The sequence below is a fragment of the Python bivittatus genome, unplaced genomic scaffold (assembly GCF_059951505.1).
Source record: "Python bivittatus isolate LINGU-HERP-01145 unplaced genomic scaffold, Pbiv_v1 ctg000480_np1212, whole genome shotgun sequence".
In the NCBI taxonomy this organism is placed as follows: domain Eukaryota; kingdom Metazoa; phylum Chordata; class Lepidosauria; order Squamata; family Pythonidae; genus Python; species Python bivittatus.
Window position 1 is genome coordinate 65669285 of NW_028277075.1, and position 17211 is coordinate 65686495.

The 17211-nt window shown below is 39.2% G+C and overlaps 1 protein-coding gene across 1 annotated transcript in view; it reads right to left on the bottom strand.

The window, feature by feature from the left end:
- Positions 1–316: 316 nt before the first annotated feature.
- CHKA (choline kinase alpha) overlaps positions 317–17211 on the bottom strand; it is a 35518-nt gene continuing 18623 nt past the window's right edge. The window contains exons 4-12 of the mRNA XM_088146119.1: positions 11648–11761; positions 11088–11221; positions 10221–10325; positions 7001–7059; positions 5875–5962; positions 4136–4244; positions 3377–3483; positions 2204–2285; positions 317–1484 (exon numbers count right to left, since the gene is read on the bottom strand). Of these exons, the coding sequence (XP_088002245.1) occupies positions 1425–1484; positions 2204–2285; positions 3377–3483; positions 4136–4244; positions 5875–5962; positions 7001–7059; positions 10221–10325; positions 11088–11221; positions 11648–11761 (858 nt within the window). The 3' untranslated portion in view covers positions 317–1424. The remainder of the gene's footprint in view (positions 1485–2203; positions 2286–3376; positions 3484–4135; positions 4245–5874; positions 5963–7000; positions 7060–10220; positions 10326–11087; positions 11222–11647; positions 11762–17211) is intronic.

Consider the following 17211-nt stretch of genomic DNA (forward strand, 5'->3'; position numbering starts at 1 on the left):
TATTGCACTGAAAGGCAAAAAAACGTATTCTTAAAGAAGGGGGAGAAGAGAGAGCACAACCATAGAGGTCTGCTTAGAGTACTAAGCAATCATTAATCCTGGTTTACTGAACGTCACCAAGATATAAACCCTATTTTATAAACCACAATGTTGGATTCACATATTGCTATCAGCCCAAAGTAAACAAACTTGCTCTGTGTCACTCAGACGAGCAGTGGTGTCTGTAATGAACTGCAAATATGTTCATGGCATTGAAAGGGGAAATAGAACTCAGACTTGAAAGGTACAATGTAACCATCAAATATTACAAGAAGAAAACGATTTTAAAAAGTTTATTTGTTCAATACAAGTTAAGCAGAAAGCACATCAAAGAATAGTTAAGAGATACATTTTCTAGATGCCCTCACAAAAACATACACTTATTGGAGTTTGTAGTTCAATGTATTCTTTGCACAAGAAACATCCATTTAATTGGTGGAAAAGGTGGCAGGGTTTTAAACAAGGAGCAGTGTGCCCCCAACAAGGCACCAGCCTGCCAGCACTACTCAATCATTCCTCAGCTCCTCCCTGTTTCGTTTGCCCCTACTTTTCTCCTTTTAGCAAGAAGGAACTGCTGGAGGAATTCAAGGCACTCATCCCATTTCTGTCAGCCCGGGGAACTTCTTGGACAAGAACAATGCAATACAACATGACTGTTACTAAACATTTAATGCACATCCTGGGTCAAAACTGTGTAATAAGCTAACAGGAGATAGCAAGTCTTGCATGCTCCAGTTTGAGATGTATCTGTATTGCCTCCTTCTACTAATATATCAGAAAGTGAAAGCTACTGCATGAAAAGAGAAGCCAGGTTGCAGGAGCTCCTTTGAGTTCTTTTAGCCCAATATGGATTAGTGTTAGTTTACCAGTCTTTTTCTGAACTGCTTGACATACACCTGCCATATAAGAACAATCTTTGCTCAACCAGGTTTCAGCAAAAATTCACAGTCTAACTATTTTCCCTTATCGAGAGAGAGAGAGAGAGAGAGAGAGAGAGAAAACTGGGACTTCCCCATTAACTGGTAAGGATATATAAAGCACTGTCAATAAAATATGTTAGTTAAAAAAATAGATACCCACAGTTAACACTTCTTGCTCTTGAAGGGTGGTTCACATTAACACTCAAAGTTTCCCTCATAATACCTTCTAGATTTAAAACATTTGATATTGCACTGTTATATTATCCATCAGCTATCAATTTGCATTCCAGAGACTTATGAAACTGTAAAAAGTAAACAGCCATTTTGTGCAGTCTTCAGCATTGCATCCGAGTAGTTGGAATTTGCAAAACCTTCATTACAACTACAGTAGCCTAAGCACAGTGGAATTTCTGCCCAGCTGCCTTCCTTATTCAGTACAGATACTGATTGTCCAGTCTTCAACTTTCACACTTTGAGTTTTTTCTTCTGCTCAAAGTAGGCATCAAATCTGGAGAGTGCATAGTCCTAAATGGAGAAAAAAAATACTGCAGTTGAAAATATTGAACCTCCTATAACTTGCCCCAATTTCAGGGAACAAGTGTTATACTATCATTTCATGCAGAACTACTCGCATCGTGTCACTTGGTTCTCTTTTACAAATAACATTTAAGTGATGCTAAGAAACCAGAAATGTGTGGGAAAGCAATTCTTTTTCAGATATCAATTCCTATTTATTGATCACCGCTGCAACCTGGATTTATGAATAATTGAATTTATATGCCACAGTATAAACTAGTTTTTGAAAACAAGTCAAAAGTTAAGAGCAATCAAAATGATAGTTAATTGAAGTTTACTGTTGTACAGCTAAGGGGGGCAAAGCCAAGTTGCTGCTGACAGCAAAAGACATGACTTCTTGACAACAAGATGATCATCCATTAAATGCTTGATGAGGCAAAAGCTTACTCGCACTTGTTACTAATTGATTTACAGTTAAACTAAATACTGAAAACATAAGTTTTTGAGGGGATTTAGGTCAGTCTGAGACAAGTAGGGGAGCCTGGACTCTTCAGAAGTTGTAAAACTGTAATTCCTAGCATTCCTCACCATTGGTCATGCTGAAGTTGCTTAGAACTTCAGCAATACCTAGAAGACTGCAATTTCCCAACTCTTTCTTACAAGGACATAAGAACTATGCTATGAAGGATGCAGATGCTTAAAAATGTGAAGCTTTTCAAAAGGCATACCATGTATCCAAACTCAATAGATGATATCTTTGCTTGTATAATGGACCACAGACCCCACAAGAAATGAGATGCAAGGGCAAACCTGTCAAGGAAAAACACAGTGTAATGCTGTCACAGTATGTTTTGGTATGAAACACAGAACCACTCTAGTCATTCTTGAACAGAATAATATAAAATGGAGATGGACAATACATGTCCTTCAGCTGAACTCATCACCCCTCCTGGCATCATACATGATGTGGGATGATGGAAGCCCTCCACACTTGGTGGGTCTACATGTTATCCTCTCCAACTTAAAATGTATAATAAAAACAGGCCGCTCATGTTCCGAAAAGCAGAAGAAAACTGTTTGCCTCCAATAGATCTTAGGGCATGGATAGGTTTACACAGAAGACAACAAACCCTAAGGTATCCTGGACTCTAATAATTTGAATGGCTGCCTTTCGTGGTCTCTAAATTTACAGTGGTCTTCTGAGTAGGCGTTACCAGCCACAAGCACCCATATAGTTCACCTGTGAGACTGCTTCTTCTTACTCCATTTTCCTACTTTTATATCCTTCCAACTACCCCAGTTAATCTGTTTCTTTTGGGGGTATGCAGGTACATTTTCAAACAAAACATTCAGATGACTCTCTATTCTATTTTTACTTTCTAAGAATGCCTATAGAGCCCAGGTAGAGAATAAAGGTACTCTTGGAGATAAAAATAATATTGGAGGATGGCATTTTGCTTTGAAGCTCATCAACTTTCTATTTAGTTTTTAATTTGAGTAATCCTTTTTTAAAAAAGAAACAGTGGAGGCACCTTGACTAGCATCAAAGAGATATCCAAAGGACCAGATCACATATCCTCATCTAGTAAGTATTAAATGTTTCTTCACCTTTGGATGCCCTCTTTGGCATGTTTCTATCCTTACTGATCAAACCAGATGTTCCCAGAGCAGGTGGTAAATGAAATCAACCAGCCAGGACAAATAATTACAACTAAATAGTTTGCATGCTCCATGCCCAGCTGCCTTATATATAAATGAAAATATGTACTAATTTAGACTGGACACCAAACTAAACACTGAAGAATGTCTAGTTTAGGAATGCATGTATAATCTACATATTAACTGAGAGTCAAGATTCATGAACAGGATTACATACAATTCTGAATGAAGAAAGAGGTTACCTGTTTACTTCAACCAACATATCTTCTTCTATTTGGGACTTATCTTCATGGCTCAGATTTTCAAACCCACTTTGAGATGCAACTAGATAACTGGTGATGAAATGGAGCTAAAAGCACAAAACAGTTGTCAGAACAGCAGCTGACTCACTTAATACTGACATACCAAATTAATGTAATTTATTAGAACTTCAGCTTAATTCCAAAGCAATTTAAAAAACAGAGCAACAGTATTCATTTTCAGATTCATACTAGTTCTAGCAATTTGTATTCCAGTTCATTCAGTATTTTTGTACACAAATTATTATTAGAGATGGGAAAACTGTGCCCCCCTCATATTACTGAACTTTAACACCCAGTGTATTTCACTAATTTGATGAATTAAATGAAATTTAGAAAATGTATTCTAGGAATACTCCATTGTTAAGGCAACTTTAACACTCCTGCTACTAGGGTCATAAAATGAAATATAGAACCCATCCATTACAGGCTGTTATCACAGAACTAGGCAATCAGTAGTTCTCTAGATGATACTGAACTATCATTCTACAGCCAATATGACCAATGGTGAAGGATTTGGGAATTTTAGTTCAGTATTTTATGGAGGACCATCTCCATCTCTATGTGATTAAGAAATTAAATTTGACAGTTTGACAAGATTTAATCCAAGAATACAGATTAAAGTTGACTACGATTTAGAATTCAAGTTCAATTTGAAAATAAAAGACATTATAACTCAAGGCAGTTCTTTTTACTGTTTACCTGTTGCTTCTTTGTAGGATAGTTCATGAAGTTAGCTTTGAAGAATGGGTATTTTTCATGCACGTAGTCATACATCCACTCACAGAAGTGATTAGCAATATCAAACCCTCTAGAGTGAAAACATTATCAATAAGTAAGAAATACATTTGGCTCCAAAAACTTATATTCTTAAAAACTTCAGAACTATAGAAAGAGCTGTGCTAGATGAAACTAAAGTTCTATCTTGTTAGTATTCTATTCTACAGTGGTAGACTGGAGGCCTATATAGCATGCTTCTACTTGTGACATCCAGAAACAGGGTAAACCAGTGTGACTAGATGAGCTTTGTCTCAAATTATAACTTTTGACGGGGCGAGGAGGTCCTCTTATATTTGCTGAGAAGGGTGGGAAGATATTTTGAAAACAAGGGAATCAGTGGGAGGGGCAACTGTTACAAATACTGTGGATACCTTTGAAGATTAGTCTTGGGGGAATGGGTGGTTTTTATAACCCTTTTTGTAACCCTTTAACGGGGCTTCTCTTTTTTCTTTTCCTTCCTTGTCTAATTACTACTCCTCCTAATTACTGGGTTGGGGGGAATCCCTGGGATTGGTTGAGTTGAGAGTACATGATTTTTACCTGTTTTTTCAATTGTGTTTCTATCTGCTCTTCTTTTAGGGGAATTACCTTAAATTCAAAGTTATGGGGCAAATTCAATAGCTCTGAGGAACTTAAGCTGAACTGATTGCAGTCCACTACTACACTGACCTCATCAGCCAGCAGAGTTGAAATGGGCTTGTCATCAAAGGCTTACAAAGTTTATAAATGATGTTAAAACCAACTCAATCTACTAAATAAAAGCAACAATCTATTCTAATATATCTATCCTGACTGGCAGGTGCATACCATGTCCTGTTATGCAATTCTCAGAGTATACATGCTTTAAGCCTAATCCTTGCCAAGAATTGCATTTTTAACCAGAAAAACCACTTGCAGGAATCTCTTTCTGCCTGGAGACTTAAAGAAAATTATTCCTGGTATCCTGATGTTGGACATTTCTCCAATGAATAAGGAGCCATCTTTATATCCATGGAATACTTAGATGCTATAGTATCGAGTAACTGATGACTCAGCAAAACAGGGGACCCCAGGAAGTCAGATTGTTCCAGGACCAGAACTATAAACTCTAATCCCCAACCCAGATATTTCTTTTTAAAAAATACCTAATTTGAGAACAAAAAATTCACAACATCAGACTTTTCAGACAAAAAAGTTGATGTAACAATCAATTAGTTTGATGTTCTATAAATCCCAGAGGATATATCTTGTTCTCTAAACAATGCAAATATATTTGCAAACTGTCAGCTTGGGTACCAATTTGACCAGGAAACACCACCACTACTAAGCAGCCAAGTAATTGAGAGAAATAAACAGAAAGAATTGCTATTGCTAGTTTTATCTTAAAATATTTTATAAACATTTTTGAATAGATGGACTATATGTGTAAAATTTTATTAAACTAGTTTTAGCATAAATTCATTTTTCCAATTTTTAGCAAAGTAGCCTATGTTCCCATAATAGATGTCTGACCCTTTTTTTTTTTTTTTTTTTAAGACATGGGCAAACACTGGCAATCTTGATGGATTAATAGCAGACAAGTCTATGTATGCAAAATGCAGTTCACACAGCTACTGTAATTAGGCACTTGTTAAGCTTGCATTTTTATTGATTCAAGGCTACTGGAGAGTTCTAATATTTACCTGTAATTGTAACTGCTATATTCAAAGTCAATAAGCATCAGCTTTTGTTTTTCGGAATCTTCTCTGCCTTCAAGAAGCAAAATATTTCCTGGAGGGTATGAAGAAGAGAAGCAAGAGGTATAAAATGATTCTTGCAAGCCTTCTGAGGAACTTTCAGATCAGTACACTGGTCTGTAACTTACATAATTGCTGGACTATTCTGATTCTTTAATATTAGAACTACAAAACATTCCATTAGCAAAAAAGACAACAGATAGAATGCATACATGGAGACAGTGAAACACATATGGTAAAGGCAGGGGAGATAGCCACCTTGGGCCACTAGGGCCCTTCTACCCAACACTTTCAACTCTGGGCACTTTGCAGCCCATGTAGAGCCCTAATCTACATGGGCTGCAAAAATCCAGGTATCACTACATGGCAGCAAAGAGATACACTACAAGCAATTCTAATTCTTCACTGCCACTTTGTGGTCACTCAGATATTGTATCCCCACTTTCTCCTGCCCACCCTTTATTGCTGCAGCTTGGATGAGGATATAAATTCATATCTTTCTATGGGAGGCTCCATCTGAGAGATCTGTTTTGGAGCCTAGAGGACTCTACTTATGCTCTGTGCAAACATCTTGGGTGGATGCAATCAACTCTGGAGTCCATTTCAAGAATAAGAGTGCCATTAGTAAATAGTGTGTGTGTCATTTAAATGATGGTAGGAAGTATGCACTTAGGGCATTGCTGGAGTGAGGCCTAAACATGTTCCCCACAATCCTAATGACTGCAATCAAAATGAAGCCCAAGCTATTTGCACAGACCAATCCCTGCTTCTATACTTCCTAAACGTTTAAAATGTTCATGCTAAGGATGGAATTATACCTTTGAAACTGGCTACAAACAGACCTGATTATTAATCTTCTCCTAATCCTGTTAATATATGGTATGCTTTATTTTGCAAACTCAACTGCCTTCGATACTGTGGGAACATTCTTCTCCATGAGGTCACCACCAATTAAAAACCATGACCTAAACTTAATCAGTTTACATATGAAACATTACTTTGCTATAAACTAAATGTTACTATGTTTTTAAGAGGATTACAGCTATAAAATGCAAAGACAACATTACAGTACCTTCTTGGCAGTCATTGTGACAAAACACAACTGGAGATGAAGTAGCTTCAAGTAAGGATCTAGAGAAAAAAATCCAAACCATTTGCTTACTTAAGGACATAAATAAAATACTGCAAGACAAATAATACTTTCCACATCTCATCTCTTGAATATGTCTCTGCCAACCATATCCTCTACTGTAGGAACCAAATCATGAAAGCCTTTTCTGAATGAAGCTATTTTTCTCTTCTTTGAGGAAACCCAAAGTCTGACCCACTGCATTCTTAACTTAAACACCTACTGGCTTGACTCTCCCTCTTCCCATGATGGTACAGTACTTATAAGGCAATGAGAGCCATTTGAAGGCCTTGGAAAGTCAATTATTCCCTTCTGTCTTTCAAACCAACTTTTTGAACAAATATACTGAGAGAATCTTAGCACAACACTTGCCATAATTCAGCTGTAAATATGACCTTAGCTCTGCTCCCTTCGTGGCATAGCTGCAACCCCAAACAAACCACTGCTCAGCACCCTGTCAAAAATTACTTTTGATATGCACGCTGGCAGCCTTCATGCATGATGCTAGGCCATCATTTTAACCATGGTTGGTTGAACAAGCCATGGCACTCCCCTTCTCCCATGGTGCGAAACCACGGTGGCTGAACCCCAAACAAGCCACATTATAACTCCCTTATATGTAAAGGAGGCGACTGTTAGGAAGAGGCCTGATAGCTGTATTATGCAAAACTAGCACAATGACTTCTAACTAGAACAAGCAAAAGAGGTATGTTGTAATGTGATTTGTAGACGCACCATTTAGGGAATGGGGTTGAAAGAGCTACGCAGTACATTCACAGCTGAACAGCAGTGGCTGGCATTTTGTGTCATGCAAATGTGGAATGGGGGGGAGGAGAACATTTACTGACTTTCAAATGATCTTAATAAGCTGCCATGGAGACTTCCTTGGCTCTTTATATATTAATGGGATGCGTCACTGAAATGGCACATTGGATTTGCTACACAGGTCCTTTTCTGCAGTTCAGATAGGGCATTCTACTGTAGGATATCTCCCTCCCCCTGTTCCAGAGGTAGGCTTAGAAGATTCTGATGATGCTTCCCATAAGAGAAGATAGCCCTGTCTCCAGTTTCAGAATGACGAGCCAGAAGGAGAGCTCAAAGGAAGCACACTTGAGAAAGTTAGGATACTGGTGATGTGCTGTACTTTGGAGCAGGTGTCCATGCCCCACTCATCAGTACAGGTAGTCCTTGACTCGTGACCACAGTTGGGACCGGAATTTCCATTGCTAAGCAATGCTATTCTAAAGTGCGGCATCATATGACCACATTGCTTAGCGACAGCAATCCCAGTACTTCCAATTGCCATCATTAACTGAGAATCACAGGTCGTGAAGCGAGCACCCACCCGAATCCAAGCCATTCCAGGCTTGGTCCCTCCCAGCCCCGAGCCTCAGTAAGGTAAGGGACTGCCTCCTCTTCAACTATCCCCACGCCTATCTCCTCACCCATCTCTGCCCTTTTGGCTGCCCTGCACTCTGCCTTGTGGGGCTGCTTGCCCCGCTGTGGCTCATGGGCTTCCAGATGCATCATGGTTCTAGGACTGCAAGTAGCCTGAGGCGCAGTGCAGCGTGAAGCCCAGCCCAGCCCGGCCCAACACTGCAGTGCAAAGCAGCTGCCCCAGGAAGCCCCATTTGCCTGAAGGAATCCCCAGCACTACAGCGCAAAGTTGCTGCACAGCACCAGTGTGAAGCCGCCACCCCAGGAAGCCCCAGCCACCCTAGCACTGTGGCACAAAGTGGCTGCCCAGCACTGCAAAGCTGCCACCCCAGGAAGCCCCAGCAGCAGCAGCGCAGTATAAAGCCGCCACCCAGCAATGCAGCATAAAGCTGCCACCCCAGGAACCCCCAGCCATCCCAGCTCAGCCACCCCAGCTGCCCTGAACGCCAAAACCACCATGTGCAACCTTGGGAAGAAAGGCTCATACAGCCAGCAGCTGCCTCATGAAGGGCCAGGGCAGGCATGCTTGGTCAGCAGTGGGAGCAAGAAGATGGCGAAGGTCAGCTAGGACTGTGGAGTACAGGGGGGCCAAAAGGGCATAGATAGGGGGGAGACAGATGGGTGGGGGAGGTTGAAGCGCCTCTGTGGTCATAAGTGTGGGCAGGCTGCCAAGCACCTGAATTTTGATCACATGACCACTGGAGCACTTCAACAGCCGTAACTTCAAGGACCAGTCTTAAGTCCCTTTGTTCAGCACCACCATAACTTCAAATGGCCATTGAATGAATGGTTGTAAGTTGAGGACTACCTGTACCACCTTAAGGCAGCTGCATCTTTAACTGATAGCCACATGACCCCAGGAAAATACACATTTGAATTAAGGAGATACCTATGCCTTCTCCAGCATCTTGTCACCAACTCCTGAATTCAACAGTGTATTTTCCCAGAATCACACTTGCTTGAGGTGGAGTAACATAAAACAAAAAAGAAAAGGAAAGTGGAGTTCAGCCAACATTGAAGAAGCCCTTGAAGGAACCAACAAGCACATTCATACTTCAGAGCAAGGCAGGGCCAGACTTTGGGTTGGAACTATCTCCTCCCACAGGAAAGACTATCGTGATCTTCTAGCCCTATCTCCAGAGCAAATGAAAAGGAGATATCCCATTGTGGAATGCAAAGTCTCCAGTTTAGGAAAACAAAAAGACTAAGTTACGAGTTACTATTATTAGCAGTTTGCCCCAATCTGAACAAGACTCTGGATAGGGAACAGCAAAGACATAATGTAAAAAGGCAATAAACACCATAAAAATCTTATGTTAAAGTATGATGAAGATTTCAATTCTAATGTACCCAATTATTTATCTCTTAGTTGAAAATGGAGCTTTTATCGCCACTACCAACAGATGTGTAAAAGCTACTTAATTTGTTGAAACTTCTTGAATAAGCTCCCTGAAAGTTAACATCTCTAATGGGCCCAGACTTCACAGCAATCTCAGCATATGGCCTATTACAAAAGTAGCACCCAAACTAGACAGTGAGAAAACACTGGTCCAAATAGCTACAATGCAGTTATATCCATAGACAGCTAGATACAGGTCTCCTAAACGTAAAATAGAGGCATTAAAATATGTCAAGAAAGGTTATAGCTTTTTACAATATAGTAATAAAAAAAATTGCACTCAATTATACAACAGAATTATGAAACTATTAAGAATTAGAACCATACCTTAAGTTTTTCATTTCTTGAGGCAAGTTGTAGCTGAGAATCTTGTTCAGTTTTCTTACACGTGACTCTCTGGTAAACTTGATTCTCATAACTTGGTTCAAGTACCTGTATAAAGATTTTATTGTATAGTTAGTATTTTAAGCAACACACACAACCCTTCCCCCACAATCATCTCAAATATTCTGAAAGAAAAATACAACTACAGAAACATTTTTAAAGGACTTTCTGGTGCCCCAAATTAGATAACTTTCCCACAAAATGGAAAATGCAATTCATTTTCAACCCAAAGCAAAGGCATTGTGTTCCAAATGTTCTGTCAAACCATTCTGAATCAGCCAGAGTTTGGTAGAAACAATTTTGTTGTTCTTGGTTTTGCCCCCCTGCCCCACCTTCCATCCCCATCTCATTGACAGCTCCCAGTGATATATCCCACTGGACTGCCCACCCCACAATCCTCCCAGTGCCTACCATGTCCCAGTGCGGCTTATTCTCCTGGCCTCCCCTCTCTCCTGCCACTGATGTCCCAGCACAGCTTATCCTACCGGCCTGTTCTCATGCCTGTGTTCTCCCTGCATGCCTCATCCACTGCTGATGTGTTTGGCTTTTTTCTGCTCTTACACTCCCCACAAACTCTTCTGCATGGAACAACCATGCTTTGGTCCCTAACTGAAACAAAGCAGTGCTGTTTTGCTGGATCTGGACCAAACATGCTTCAGTTCTGGCACTGAACCACCTGAAACCAGCTGTTCCACGTACAAACCATTTTGCATATCCCTCTTGTCCCAGCTTAATTACCCATAAGTAATCTTACTTATAAGATGCTTAACTATCATCTTAAAATAAAAAGACAAAACTTCTACTGCTTACTTCTCTATGGTTCCAAAGAGCCACTTAGGTTCTTTATTAAATGGCATTTTCATCCCATGAAATCTAGCCATTTTTTCAGCTATTTCTGCTGATATATCTGGCAAGCCTAGTTCCTCGGTATCCAACTTTCTGCTCTGAAACACATATAGCAAAGAGGACATAAATGATGAGAAATAGATAATTTTGCAATTTCAAATCAACAATTCAGTGTCAAAAGAATCAGCCTGGTGAATTGCAAATTACAAATGCAGGGAAATCAAGGGAGAACATGACATGTATTTGTTTTTCAATGTTGTAATTTACTGTAATGGTAACACTTTCAGTTCTGCTACTATCAAGACAGAATACCCCATCATGTGTTTCATTAACTGAAATGTGGTGAAAAATTAATCCAGAAAACCTGAGATCTAGCTTCCATTGTCTACAGACATACTGCCCAATCTAACAATAAAGTAAACCTATTACTATGTCTTAGCAAATACATTACTTCCGGGGGGTTTTGTGCTACATCGTCAAGTTCAATTTCAACTACCACCATACAGCTAATATCTGGCACATACAGGAATGAATTCCTCCAGACGGCCTTGTGGGAAGATTCCATAGAGTTTTGGTCCAAGAGCTCTCTCTGCAAGAATGGCAAACATAACACTCTCCAGAACAACAGCTTCTGCACCCTACAAAAGAAAAGAAAACTAAAGCTGTACAAATATAATCAATGTAAATCAAAAACTCAACGTTTATATTGCAGAATAAATACAAATTGAATTGTAGAATAAATAATTATATTGCAGAATAAATTGAATTTAAACTTCCAAAGCCTTACTCCCTTGCTTGTCTAAAGTATAATAACAGAGGGATGCTTTTAGATCCCTTTACAATTAGTGGGATATTCCTTGTAGTTTATCATCCTAATTATAGGAAAAGATAATCTAATTGTACTTTTAACCAAACTTCGTATTAGTATTTCTTATTATTCATTTACAAACTGGCTTTTTAAAGTACAAGCTGCCACTCTGAATATGAGAAAAAGAAGCCTCTTCAAAATAAGGCAAGTTGAGAATGTAAGACTTCCCCGAGACCTATCTCTTTATGCATTTATGCTAACCAGATAGTTTCATGTTTTTGGATTATAATTTCTATTAGTCCCAGCTAGCATGGCAAGGGTCCTGCTATTGAGATTATAATCCAAAATACATGGAAGGCTCCAGTTTTGGAAACAAGTCTATATAACATCATGGACGCTGGGGTGCAACAAGGGGGCTGAAGGAAAGCAGGGCCAATGTGGACTGTGATGAGAAACTCTCTTCTCTCTTGAAGTGGGACATCTGAGAGAGCAAAAGGATTCAACTTTCTGTTAAGGACTGAATAAATATGTGCATTAGGATAACAACGCACATATTTATCCATTCTTGAAATGTAAAGTTCAGTATTTTTGCACGTTTGTATATCACCCTAAATACACTCAAGAGAGGAGCCCAACAGAGGTCACATTCTGGCATCTTCTAAAAGAAACAGTTGCAAATAGAATTTATTAGGAGAGAAATGCTCCTCTTTCTACAAGGGGATCTGAATAGCACCAGGCAGTTAAGATTGATTTCTTTAAACAGGCCAAACAGGCCAATGGCTTTTCCAATTAGCTGAAAATATCCAATGGCAAGGATGTTCTTTGTACTGAGAGCAACATTCATTCATGTGTGGGGCGCAGAAGGTTGCTCTTAAAAAAAAAAAAAAAAAAAGGGTGAGGCCGAAAATGGCAGGATGGGAAAAAGTACTAAATTATTTAAATTTCAAAAGCTGTCAATCAGGATACCTCTAAGAATGATAGGAAAGTTTTGGCAGAAAAGACAGCTAATTCTTTTTGCCACATTGTCCTCCTTTTTTTTCTTTGAATTGAGGACAAACTATTCTGAACCAACTAAATCCATATATACCTATGTGAATTCTTAGGAACACATACATCCAACTTCCTGAATAACAAAAACCTTAAAACAATCATACCTTCAGATATAAAGGTTGTAAAAAATTTCCTTGATTTTTCTATTACATGTCAATCCTGAACCTAAAAACGCAGAGTCTGAGAGTTGGGACTGCATATACAGTGCATTCCGAAAGTATTCAGACCCCCTTCACTTTTTTCAATTTTGTTATGTTGCAGCCTGATACTACAATCGTTCAAATTCATTTTTTTCTCATTAATCTACACTCAGTACCCCATAATGACAAAGTGAAAACAGAATTTTAGAAATGTCTGCCAATTTATTAAAAAGCAAAAACTGAAATATCACATTGCCATAAGTATTCAGACCCTTTGCAACAACACTCAAAATTTAGCTCAGGTGCCTCCCATTTCCATTGATCATTGCTGAGCTGTTTCTACACCTTGACTGGAGTCCACCTGTGGTAAATTAAATTGATTGGACATGATTTGGAAAGGCACACACCTCTCTATAGAAGGCCTCACAGCTGACAATGCATACTGTATCAGAGCAAAAGCCACCAGGTCAAAGGAACTGCCTGCAGAGCTCAGAGACAGGATTTTTGCAAGGCACAGTTCTGGGGAAGGCTACAAAAAAATTTCTGCTGCACTGAAGGATCCCCAGGAGCCTCCATAATTCTCAGTTGGAAGAAGTTTGGCACAATCAGGACTCTTCCAAACTGAGCAACTGGGGGAGAAGAGCCTTAGTAAGAGAGGTGACCAAGGACCTGATGGTCACTCTGATTGAGCTCCAGAGATCCTGTGTGGAGGTGGGACAAAGTTCTAGAAGGACAACCATCACTGCAGTCCTCCACTGATCTGGGCTTTATGGCAGAGTGGCTAGACAGAAGCCTCTTCTTACTGCAAAGCACATGAAAGCCCGCTTGGAGTTTGCAAAAAAGCACCCGAAGGACTCTCAAACTGTGAGGAACAAGATTCTCTGGTCTGATGAAACCAAGATTGAACTGTTTGGTCTCAATTCTAAATGTTACGTCTGGAGGAAACCAGACGCCACTCATCACCTGCCCAATACCATCCCAACAGTGAAGCATGGTGGTGGCAGCATCATGCTGTGGGGGTGTTTTTCAGCAGCAGGGACTGGGAGACTGGTCAGGGTTGAGGGACAGCTGAATGGAGCAAAGGACAGAGATCTCAATGAAAACCTGTTCCACAGAGCTCAGGACCTCAGACTGGGCCAAAGGTTCACCTTCCAACATGACAACGATCCTAAGCACATAGCCAAGACAACACAGGAATGGCTTAGGGATAACTCTGTGAATGTCCTAGAGTGGCCCAGCCAGAGCCCTGACTTGAACATCTCTGGAGAGACCTGAAAATGGCTGTCCACCGACGGTCCCCATCCAACCTGATTGAGCTTGAGAGGATTTGCAAAGAAGTATGGCAGAAAATCCCCCAATCCAGGTGTGCAAAGCTTGTCATGTCATACCAAAAAAGACTCGAGGCTGTAATTGTTGCCAAAGGTGCTTCAACAAAGTACTGAGTAAAGGGTCTGAATACTTAAGTACATGTGATATTTCAGTTTTTCCTTTCTAATAAATTTACAGACATTTCTAAAATTCTGTTTTCACTTTGTCATTATGGAGTACTGAGTATAGATTAATGAGAAAAAAATGAATTTGAACAATTGTAGTATCAGGCTGCAACATAACAAAATTGAAAAAAGTGAAGGGGGTCTGAATACTTTCCGAATGCACTGTATATCCAAGAAAAGCTTATTAAAATATGAATTTATGTCAAATATTCTAAATAGATTCAAGCTGTTAAACATAAAGTGCTCTATTGCTCATCTTACATATAAAATGATAGTATTCTTATCTGCTGATATTTCCAGTAATGCTAGAAATTGAAGTTGTAATAAATATACCCCTTATGTTTTGCTAATTTAAGGAGGCATCAAAAAAGTTCACCTGTATTTTAGCTCTCAAATCTAATTGTAATTAGTTAAGAAATACTTCAATAAAACATATTCCTTTCAGTTAATTTGTTTTTATCTTAACAATGATTAATCACACATTTAAAAAATTAAAGCTAAAATACTAATGATTTACTCAAAGGCTTATTTGAAAGAGATTAAAGAACACCTTTTAGGCACTGCTGGATGAACTGTGTTAATTTTTAACTTTAAAGTTACTGGCCTAATTCAAATAAAGATTTCAAGGTTACTTTTTCCGTTTTAGGTAACACTTGTTGGAAATTACCACTACTATTGGATGTATTATCCAATAAGCTTGTGTAGAGCCTTAGCATAGGTTGTGCCAGTTGGCTTCTCCCCAGAAAGTCACAGCTAACTTATATCGTCCAAATGCAATGCATTCAAAGTACTTCTATATGAAACCTTTTGTCAAGGTTTGTTTACGGCTAGGTTCTCTGATTTGTTCTGATTAGATGTGTCCTGCATTCAGACAATGCTACACGTTAAAAAGAACCCTGACTGGCTGTTGCTTAGCTGTACTTCTCAGAATGGAGAAGCCAGTGAGCATAAGCAGGTATTTCTAAGCTAATCCATTCACATACACGTTGGGCAATTAAGTCCACTACAGCTTTCCTTAATATATGAAAACAAGCAGATTGCTTAGAAAAGAATCCCAGATGCCAAAGAAACACTAATTTTGCATAACTGAGGAAAGAGACAGAACAGGATTCAGATGGAACAAGATCAGACAAAACAGACATGGAAACAGTATTGCCATGACAGAAAATATTCTGATTCTTCAAAACTATGCATCCTTCCATTGAAATAAATGGACTTGGATCAATGATTTGTACATTTCTCCACAATGGCTGACTTAGAACAGCTTCTCAGTTTTTGTATTCAGTTGCAATCCATTTACAGGCACAGAAACATAAGGATCAAAACTCAATTCAGTCCCCGCTACTATTTTGACAATATCATCAGAAGACCTCACTTCAGATCATCTATCTCCCCTCGTCCAATGATACAATATTGTGCATTCATCATATTTTACTGCTCTCTACATAGCATAAATTCCAAGTCTCTATCCAAATAATAACTGTACACGAAGCCTGCATCAGAAATAGCAATATTCAGAAAAAGGCAGGAAATCATTTTTCAAGACCCATTAATGCTAACCTAAAACTTGCTATTTTCTAGCAAAGCAATTGCAAAGGGAAAATCCACTATGAAATGCAGGTAGTCATCATTTAGCGACCACAACTGGGACCAGCAACTTGGTTGTTAAGCAAAGCAGTTGCTAAGTGAAACCGCAACTGTGCTTATGATCTTACTTCAGCTTTCCTTTGCTTTACAGACCTGCAAAGGTCATAAATGCAAGAATTGGTCATAAAATTACTTTTTCATCACCGTCATAACTGCAAAGTCACTAAATGAGGCAGTTACTAAATGAGGACTACCAGTAGTTAATATAACTCCTGAATATATTATCTCTGTTAGGTATTGAATAGAGATGATTAATTCTTCTCTCATTCTAGGCATGGTTAACTTGGCAGTGCTAAACTAACTGTGTTATATGGCCAACTGTTGTTGCTGATGTAGTAAATAGTTACAATGTTTATCTTAAATTTTGCATGGGATTGGCACAGGTTTCACCTTTTGCACATGAGGGTGTGTACACTCATCTGCCAACTAAAGATTAATGCAATGTATCTAACGTACGCCCCCCCCCCCCAAGTTATCTGGGAAGTCCTGTTCTGATTAAGTATACAGGGCCCACAGAACTGTGAGTTCAGCCACCTATGCTTTATATCTACATACTTCCTGGCTGGTCACGGCCTCCTGGAAGGTGACATGTGGTTGGCTTCAGCAGTTAATGTTTGAAGGGGGAGTGCCATCTGCTTTGAAAGAGGCAGTTACAGTGGGGCAAAAAAGTATTTAGTCAGCCACCAATTGTGCAAGTTCTCCCACTTAAAAAGATGAGAGAGGCCTGTAATTTTCATCATAGGTATACCTCAACTATGAGAGACAAAATGAGAAAAAAAAAATCCAGAAAATCACATTGTCTGATTTTTAAAGAATTTATTTGCAAATCATGGTGGAAAATAAGTATTTGTTCACCTACAAACAAGCAAGATGTCTGGCTCTCACAGACCTGTAACTACTTCTTTAAGAGGCTCCTCTGTCCTCCACTTGTTACCTGTAGTAATGGCACC